Raw genomic sequence first — 9,761 nt, 5'->3', positions numbered from 1 at the left:
CGAAGTATGATGAATCGCGGGCTTCTGCTCACTAAAGGCTTTGGGTAAGAATTTTGTGAGGCGAAGTGATTCTATAAAAGTTGATGACAGAGGCCCAGAAAATAAAGGGCCTTAGGCGGTCGCTACTGAGGCTTGAATTAGCTTTTCTCTTCAGGTCAGAGAAGGCGAGTCCCGACAGTTTTGACTGAGTCTGGTCCACGAACACTTGGAACAAGCTTATTCCCAAAAAATAAGGAAAAACACCACCAGGGAAGCAAATATACAAACGAAAGCACCGAGAAATAGAGAATCATCTCACATTGAGGAGAAACAGAAGACATTTCTCTACAACTTATTCATATAGTTCAGCATACACCGACCCATTGCCATAGAAATTTAAAAAAAAAAAAAGAGGTCAACAAAGAATCAAAGAACCTAACCAGGGGGGAAGCAGCATGTTAATCGAAGGTAACAATGGCCGCGGCCAATTTCCCTCGACCCAAAAAAAACCTGGATTAGAAACAAAATATACATCAACTAAAATTAAAACGCCAATCCAATTTGAGCTTTGCTGGAAGGTTCCCCTGCCCAAGAAGCAAAAACAAACCTCCGGCCCGAGAAACCCAAGAATCGTCATTCGGTGCATCGCCTCCCATTTACGAGGCTTGCACAAAGAATCTGAATTTTTATCCTAATTGAGGTTAATGTGTTCTTGCTGCTCCCAAATCAATCTTCTTCTGTGTCGTTAGAACCCCATTAGAGAAACAAATGTTAGCGGAGTCAGGCTCTAGAATGTGCTGCAGAGTAAGGCAAGACCAAATTTCTCCTTCGCTTTACAAAGACCTACACTTTTTAAGTCCAAACCTAAACTTTAATCCAACCTTTGCTCTGACCCTGATGACGATGGGCATCTGACTTTAAGGCGCTTTGGACCAATCTCTAACCGGGGAGGTTCCCTCGTGGCCTTTCCCAACTCATATTGGAATCTATCCTTTGTTTGGCGTTCCGCCTTGTTCCTTACTTCCTCATTAGACAATTTCTTAAATTTAATAGATATTACAGAAGATCCTTTAGCAAACCTGTCCCTGGAACTGGTTCCTGGAGTTTCCCTGTGATGAGCAGATGCACCAACGCCATATCTTACTTCATCAGACCTGTAACAATGTGACTGCACCGACTGCCCATGATCAGATTGTTGTTTTCTCAATCGCTTCAATCCCTGCATTTACACGCACAAGCCATAAGGCAAATTTCAATGCTAGACATTGGTGTCCAGCATTATCGCTATCCCAAACTCATGAAAGCATCAAAAAGAGAAGTCAATAGAAGTTATGAACTTGTGAGTCACAGCATAGCAAAAGTAACAACAGTTCCAGTTTAAGAATGTGGACAAGCTAGAAGTTTCTAATACTTTAGAGCAAATTTAGGATAATGAGGATTGACAACATTATAAGAGAGGTTGAAAATATGTATAGAGCTAGTACATTAGCTAAGCCAAATGGTATGACCATCTAATTCATCTTCATTGGAGATACTAACAAATGATGGTGTCACCAACACATGAAGACCTCGCTTATCTGTGCCTTGGCCAATGATTAGCAAAAATGAAAATCTACATCCTGATATAAGAGGATTTAAGCATATGTAGAAAGCCTGTACAAAAACTTGAAGGCTGGAGATAGAATCTTAACCCCCAAAAAGCTTGGAGGCATGCAGTTGCTCCACGAGCACTTCAATACTAATCCCCTAATCAGTATGGCTAGTGTTTATTTCTAAGCTACGCTCAACAAATGAATTATCACAATTAGCTATCCCTCATTTCAACAGTCAAAAAAATCACTCCGACCTTCTAATTTGAAGACGATAAACAACGCAATAACTAAACAGGAAAGAATAGCACAGGCACTGCTTTTCAACAAAAAGTTGCACTAGGGACTGAAACTACACCTGGTGTCCAGAATGCTGCGAGGGCAAGGAATCATGCCTACTCCTCTTCTCCACTTTCACAGACGAGCGTCGTTTAACCCTGAATATCTCTGTATCAGAGTCATCACTATATTGTCCAGATAATGGCCTCCTTGCCGAGTCTTGGAGTCTATCCTGATGGGCACTCGTGCAATCATCATATGACAAAGAGGAGACACACGATTCATATGCATTGCGAGACAGATTTTCAGAAAGTTTGTCACAGTTAAGAATTGGCGTCTCAGAAACATGATGCCCCGCATTCTGCACATGATATTACCAGACTAAAGATCAGAGAGCTGAAACCTAAATATAGTTCAAAAATCATCTTGTACCACCAGCAGTCACAAAGCAAGCTCATCTGTGACTTCTTAAACTATACATTATGCAAGATAAAAAATGTGGGAATTAATATCTGAATCTTACATCATTGATAATAGATGAGCTTTGAGCCGGCATAGAATTTGAATGAGTTGGATAAACTGAGGAGAGGTATGGTTGATGCATTTCCGGTTCCAAATCTCTTATTCCATGGATAAGTTTGGGTTGTCTCTCACTACGATCCAACTCTGGTGACTCATTATGTGTATCTAGAGGAAGTGGATGATCAGACTCAAACTCTATGCCACAGTAAGGGAAGTATCTTTCCTCATAACTGTCACTGAATAAATTCAGCATAGAAAACAATTCCCTATCGCTGCCTTTATCCTGATGGATATCCTCCAATATCTGCTCATCCTGCTCAAACTTCTTGGCTACTGCCTCCATTTCTAATATACGATCCCTCACAAAGAGTGTATAATTGCTTCCACATGGAGATTTTAGTGATTCAATATCTGAAGAAATCATTGACAATTGCAAGAAGCCATTACACATCAGAAAACAAGAAAGAGGAAATCATCAGCCAAAAGCAATGATGAAGAAGCAAAGAGTACCATGACGTAGGCAAAAGAGATGGGAATGACAGGCACAGTTGATATATGCTACATAGCAGTCGCGCTTGCATAGACTACAGACAACCGTTCCATGTGAAACTGGGAATACACCAGCGCATGCCCTTGATTTCATTAAACACCAGCGAACATGATGCTGAAAGCGCATCAGCTTCACAAAAGAAACCTGTATACAGCGGTGTGATGCCAAGTCTGCAGATGAATAGTCTACATCTCCAAGTTCTGCACTTGCATAGAGAAGCATTGCTTCTTTACAGAGGAGCTCTTCATGAGGTAGCAGGGGAACCCTGTTTAGAAGTGCATAGCGTTTGCTAGCTATGGCTCCAAGAGGAAACCAATCACCAAGTGCGAAGTTCACTGCCTCGCCACAATTGAAACCTAGATAGTTGCAGACCTATTAGTGCAACTTGCAAAATAAAATGAAAGAAAACCCATGCAAGTTTGAGCTGGGAATTCATTTTCTCTGCTCAATGCACGCATTAAATACATACATGCAAACATGCACATGCACATGCACGTGCACGTGTGTGCATGCGTGTGCATGTGCATAAGGAAGAGCCAGGTGAAGTTATTAATCTTACCATGGCTAAATCCTGCATGATATGCTCGTGGGAACGTTACAACAAACTCCCCAGGCTTCTGAACTGCTTTGAAGACTGGGACGTCATGTTCTAACAAAATATTTGGGGGAAATAGAGTTGTTTTTCCCAAAAGTAAGTCAAAAGCTCCATCCTCGCCATTGGTGGATAGAATATCAGTGGTATAAACATGCTCCCTAACTACCTTTTCGAAATCCAAAGCTGCATGACCGGGAACTCCATACCAAGTTTTAAAAGCTCCACAATGGTGATAATTGATACTGCAAGCAAAAGGTGAAGAAGATACTCAATAAAAGGGCAAAAAGTTAAGAGAAGATACTCGGAAAACTAAGGAAGAAATTATTCCAGAGTGGTGGAGCATTAACCATTATTTATACCTGTACAAGTAGTGATCTTCCACGTGCCATGCAAACATACTAAAGAGCATTCCGATGTAAAGCATGGGATCAGTCACTCCCTGTATTAATCACTACGCATAAGGACCAGAGTGTAATAGACATAAAAATGACAGAAAAAGGTTAGTTAAATTGGTACCGGAATTGAAGTTTCCAGCAGACGTAAAACAGACTTGGGCAGGCGTGAGAGATTCTGAAGTCAAAAAAGAAAGGAAGTTATGATGAAAACTAGATACATGATAACTTCCGGCACGCCAGCTGTATTATCGAACATCGCTGAATAAGCTTTGAGTAGAAAACACCGCTTTAAGGATCAAAGAAAAACATTAGGAGATAGCAAGTAAAGATTAGATCCTCACCTTCAAGTTCCATTTACTACTGCCGAGTAGGTCGGTGTCAGAAGATGAGAAGGCACTACCGTCAACATCACAAGCATATTCAACAGTTTCCATCTTTCCATATGTGATTTCTTGCCAAAATTCCTTTTCCATGTATGTGGCTGGAAGACACCCAACACTTTGATATCTTCGCATAAAAACCTTGTTTGCCATCTTCTCAAAATCCCGAAAGGAATAATTCCTGAATGCAAATATGTACTCATCAGCAGAGAGAGTAACGGACAATCAGGTAAACATTGTTCAGCATTACAAGAAATATTACCTTCCGCTCATGAAAAAGGTGACCCTGTCGTCAGAATCCCACTCAGCCAAACGAAGAGGTTGTACTCTAGTCGTGAATTTGAATGCTGCTTTCTCCCTCGTCAATACAACCCCAGCAGGGACAGAAGCACTTAAAGGAGAGATAATTTTGCATATACCTAACAGATTAGCACAGATGAGGTAAGAGAACAATAAGATACAAATTCCAAAATTCTTAGCAAGGAAAAGAGGATTACGAAAGGACTTTGAATATCAAACAATACGACACCATAAGTTCTTTGTTAAAGAAGCTCGTGACAACATATAAATTCTACGTTACTGCTCGAGGCAAATTAAGTACATCCATTGCACTGTTAAGTTGCACACCTTGATATTTATTGCTTTAGGCAGATCTCCCAAAAAGTCGCAAGAGTTTCAAGTCTTGATACCTTTGCACAAGCATAAGACAAATATCGAGCACACGACACTTTTGGCAATACTCACATTCCTCATACATTATGCACACAACTTGACAAATATATATCAGGTTGAACTAGCCATTTCCACATCTTCATGATAGCTTTTTACCCATGCTACTTTGAGGTGCCGAGCTACAAATAATTCAGCCAAAAATATAATGACATTGCACAGAATGACATTACGAGTATATATGAAGCACACACCTAGAATTCCTTTCTCTGGCCACTTCGTATTAAGTCCAGTGGTTAATAATAAAATGTAACATATTCTATCTCCGCTAGACATCTTTCAGTCTACCATTCTGGCTAATTATGTAGTACAATAACCATTTCCTCATCGTCTAACAACAAAAGCACTAATGATTCAAATGTAACGCAGGAGGTACATCATTTGACTAACATTAAAAAGGTACTTAGTGTCCCACCGCAGTTAGTGGTGGCGATTCTTCATTTCAATACCTCCACAGTATCTTGATCTGCCACAGTGAAGTTATTTTGTACCATAGGCATATCCCAGTCCACACGACAAGCCAAGACAGCAAATCTGAACACAACTAGATATTGTATTTGCCTATGCATTAATGATTACATGTTCAGATCTCGATACTAGAATAACAACACCGTTTTCTCTTGATTCACCTCCAATCCATCAACATTTAAAATACTAATGTAATTCATATGAAATTCGATCCCCTTCCACCTTACATATGTTGCATCTGTGAATCTCAAGGTAACAGAAAAAAGAAAAGCAACAGGGTTCCTTCACAAAAATTGTCTGTTCATGTGTTCACATTCTAATTATTTAAGATCTATGCGACAATAAGGTAGACTGAACGCGCCCTTACATGGACAACTACATTTCGCAACTTCCCAATTTGAAAAACTCAGAAGAAGTCCAAGTTGTCCGATCAATTTACCATATTTTGAAGCCTCTGGAGCTATCTTTTGCAAGTAAACTAGAGGATCCTCAAACTCCTCCTTTGATGGACAGTAAACAGGACATTCTGGAACTTGGTTGGTCCATTCTAAATCATTCATACAGAACTTTTCTACCTTCCGCTTTGGAAAGACAGCCTTCACAGTTGAAGCCCCGTGTGATGGATGAAGTGAATCGGGAATACCATGTATTCTCACACCACATGAAGCTGAAGCTCTCAATGCATCTCCTCCACTTCTGTTCATTACATTGACCAGACCATCAGTCTCCATCATACTTTCAGTTTTCATTCTCTGAAGCCTTTTACGCTTCAGAAACTCCAAAGCATTTGAAATTTCTCTAGACAGACAAACCCTTCCTTCCACCTGCATGAAGAAAAGGCAAGTGCACATGAAGAAACAGTACGAATGGGAAAACCAAAACCAAGCTCAAAAAATCAATCTATTGGCACCCGTCAAAGTAAAAAGGCAACAATTCGGAGAATCAGAACTCCATGCTAACTAGAATAATTAAAAAGGAAAGAACAATCGAATAGTGATGAAGAGAAGACCAATCATACACCGCTTGATACAGAACAGAACTGCCAATACCGCCATCTAAACATTGAACAGGAAAAAAGTAGCAACATTCTAACCTTTAGTTCACTAGCTTCAGGATATAACAGAAAAAACCAATGTAATTTGTACTGTTAATAAAGTAGCAAAGGAGTCATGTCGGACACGAACATTCTACTAATTATGCACACTCATCGTTAATTCCAAGTAAAAGTTAACGCGAGCTTAAAATGGCCGTTTAGAGTGTAGTCATGGAGTTCGATAAAAAATGATTTCATTGCTAGTCAAATAACCAAAGGCATGTTTCACATTGCTTTTTACACAATGACTAAATACCTTAGTCAAATCCTCAACAATGCCCACTTGCTTTCTCTGAAGGAGCACATATGTCGAACAAGCCAAAATCCAAACTCATCCCAAAATTCACGTCTTCAGAGAATATTTGTCAGTTTATACAGACTAAAACATGGCAGGATGCAAAGAAAAACTTCAATTCAGCAAAGCATTACCATCCAATATTAAGAAGACCGATGACACCACTTATTTTCGCCAAATAACACGGAATTGGCTGGTCATAAAACGACAGGAAAGGTATAATTGCGTTATCTTAGTATCATCCATCCAAAATACGGGTCAGGTCAAATCCATCTACTGTACGCCGTTAACAATGATCGTCACACCTTCTACAGATTGACGGGTCCCTAAAAAGAGTAAAAATTCAACTGATATTCTATCTCTCGTTCAAGCACAAACGCCCCCTGTAACTGACTCGCATCTTCAAGAGGCACTTTCGTGCACTCCTTCGGTACATATCAGGTGAGAACACACTACTTTCTCGGAAAAGGAGCATTTCACAGAAAATGACATGTTTCGGGAAACCTTTCCTATTAAAATAAAAACGTAAGGAAATTACAAGTTCGCGGTTTATCGTTAAGTCCTAATTATTAATCAGCCCGGAGATGCGTAAGGCACGTTTAAATTTCCATGGATCAAAAGGATTACAACAATTAACAAGGGATGGAATTCGTCAACGGAATTCTAAAAATCCACTATGAATGCATAAATTCAAGACAAAATCTGTTTCTTCCGGTTCTAAAAAAAGCGTCAGCCCGGGATCTGGACCGCGAATGGGAGAACGAAAGCCCCTAAAATTCCGTCCAGAAGAAGAAACAAACAGCATAATGCAAACCACACACAAACAAAAAAAAGAGAGAGAGGGAGACTATTGACATACCATCTCATCACGAAGACGGTATCTACGGGCCTCCGTCCTCCACAAGCCTCGCGGAACAAACAGCTAGCGAGCGAAACCGAGATCAAAAGCCAGAAACAAACCCTAGATCACGATCCCAACCTCGACCAACCCCACCACGCGTCTCGAAACGGCCTCAGCCTCACCACATTCTCGCGAACCGCTACGAACGCGAGCTCACCACGCGGAGATCCAGGGCGGGGGCATTCCCTCCGCGGAGCCGAGGGATTCGCCGGGAGCCCGAGGCGCGGCCAATGGCGGAGGAATCGAGCGGCTCCAAGGGCGGAGGAGGGCGTTCGCCGGAGGAAGAGCGGTTTCCGGCGAGGGAAGGAGGTTCGCCGGCGGGATGCTATCGGCGAAGGGGGAAAAAAAAAATTTAAGAATAAAAGGAGGAAAAATAAAAATTGGAGGGAGAGAACAGTGGAGGAAAACTAAAAAGCAGAGAAAAGGGGAAGGCTTTGGAAAACCGGAAAAGAGCGTTGAGACGATAATTTATAGTTTTATATACTCCCTGCAAATGGAACTGCTTTTTCTGCTTCCCAAAAAAAAAAAAATTAAAAAAAAAATTTTTTTTGTGAGGAAGTTTCATCCTGCTGGAGAAAAGTCTCCTCGTGTTTAAAAAAATAAAATAAAATAAAATAAAAAGATATTAATTTTTTAATCGATTTATTTATTATTGAGACGGAGAGTGGGAGTGCGTGAAGGAAAGTGGTGGTTGTTAGGTGGTTCAACCAAACGCTTTGCCGGCCAGAACGCGTTTCGTGACCCCAAAAAAAAAAAAAAAAACCCCGTTTCGCTGGCTTCGACGAATTGACCGTTCAGCCCCCGGGGGGACCCCCCTATCCTGCGCCGGCCCGCCGTGGAATCGGGAGAACATGAGGGGTATTTTCGGTAGGGCGGGTGGACGGTGTTGTCGAAGAGGTAAACGGGGGGGAAGGGATTCCTGTTTTCGGTCAGAGAGAAAAGGAAAGTGGCTGGAAGAGGGTGGGGGGCGGGAATAATCACGTGCGGCGTAACGACGCGACGGTACGAAAGGAACGCGGGGATCCCGACCGTCCATCTTCCACGGCTTGGATCGGTTCAACGGGGCGCGAGAATCTTGGCCTCGCCTCCCATGATGATAATAACCGCCTGGTGTACTTCGTCGTTGGGAACTGCTCATCTGTACAGGAGCGCCTTCCCTTTCGCTTACCTTCCCAGTTAGTTAGCCCTCCCTTTCCGGAATGACGATATTGTCCTCCCCGTGACCATCCTTGTCTATATGGACCTTTGATTTGAGACTCTTGCCGCACAACCTTTGTAAGAAAGATTCGATTTTCAAAATACCGACTGTCCTTGTCGTGTAAGGAAATTTAATACGTCACGAATTTCGTTATACCTTTTGCAAAACCTTTTACATTTGGTCACCGTCACGAATTATTAGCATAACTTTTTATTTGAATATTAAGTGGATTTTACTTATTACAGCCGAAAACACATCAACTTGTGTCAATTTTCAAATTATACCATAATCGGTAGTCTCACCAAGTGATTGAATACTGAAAGACGTATCACTTTATTGAATTAACCTTATTTAATAGCGTTAATTTTATTTTGACTTAAATGATTCGGTTGCTCAAGGTTGACTTGATTAGCCCGATAAAAAATGATTATCTAATTAATTGATCCCTAACATTAGTGCAGCAAGTTGATGGACACGAGATTTCAATTCAGAAACTATAATGCAATGACTTGTTCATTCAGGTCAACTACGCGTAAATTTATTCTACTTAGATCATTTGCACGTGACAAAGCCCTAGATACGACCGATCGCAAGACTTGCAAAATGTACCGGGGGCCTCCGCTAGTCGGGGGTCTACACTTGTACCCTTGAATTTTTCAAAAAAGTTTATTTGATTAATTTAATGGGCTCGAAAGGGATATTCATGTAAATTTTCCTACGGCTTATACGTTACGAACTCTTAGGGTGCGTTTGGTCGTCGGGATTTCTGGTTATGATAGGATTGGATA

At 41.1% G+C, this 9,761-nt stretch overlaps 1 protein-coding gene across 2 annotated transcripts; it reads right to left on the bottom strand.

The window, feature by feature from the left end:
- Nucleotides 1-282: 282 nt before the first annotated feature.
- LOC115736938 (lysine-specific demethylase JMJ706) lies at nucleotides 283-8,231 on the bottom strand. 2 transcript variants are annotated; one of them, XM_030668849.2, is made up of 11 exons: nucleotides 7,734-8,231; nucleotides 5,926-6,310; nucleotides 4,552-4,708; nucleotides 4,251-4,470; nucleotides 4,031-4,084; nucleotides 3,874-3,953; nucleotides 3,479-3,756; nucleotides 2,880-3,275; nucleotides 2,371-2,780; nucleotides 1,927-2,208; nucleotides 283-1,198 (listed from the first exon to the last, which is right to left on the bottom strand). In XM_030668849.2, the coding sequence occupies exons 1-11, from the start codon at nucleotides 7,734-7,736 to the stop codon at nucleotides 851-853; spliced, it is 2,613 nt and encodes an 870-aa protein (XP_030524709.1). In that variant the 5' UTR covers nucleotides 7,737-8,231; the 3' UTR covers nucleotides 283-850. The 2 variants fall into 2 exon arrangements, with proteins under 2 accessions (XP_030524709.1, XP_030524708.1); XM_030668848.2 differs by lacking the exon at nucleotides 7,734-8,231 and having other exon boundaries at nucleotides 5,926-6,316.
- Nucleotides 8,232-9,761: the final 1,530 nt, after the last annotated feature.

Source organism: Rhodamnia argentea, chromosome 9, assembly GCF_020921035.1.
Source record: "Rhodamnia argentea isolate NSW1041297 chromosome 9, ASM2092103v1, whole genome shotgun sequence".
NCBI classification, from domain to species: domain Eukaryota; kingdom Viridiplantae; phylum Streptophyta; class Magnoliopsida; order Myrtales; family Myrtaceae; genus Rhodamnia; species Rhodamnia argentea.
Note: the sequence above shows the minus strand (reverse complement) of the source record. Positions and strands in the feature narration are given on the sequence as shown.

Bases quoted from the DNA above. Each gene is read 5' to 3' on its own strand.
- LOC115736938 (XM_030668848.2), bottom strand. From the start codon at position 6,316: ATGCAGGTGGAAGGAAGGGTTTGTCTGTCTAGAGAAATTTCAAATGCT. The intron at 3,954-4,030 runs GTACCAATTTAA...TGATTAATACAG, and splicing joins TGCTGGAAACTTCAATTCCG to GGAGTGACTGATCCCATGCT. The intron at 2,781-2,879 runs GTACTCTTTGCT...TGATTTCTTCAG, and splicing joins TCTCTTTTGCCTACGTCATG to ATATTGAATCACTAAAATCT.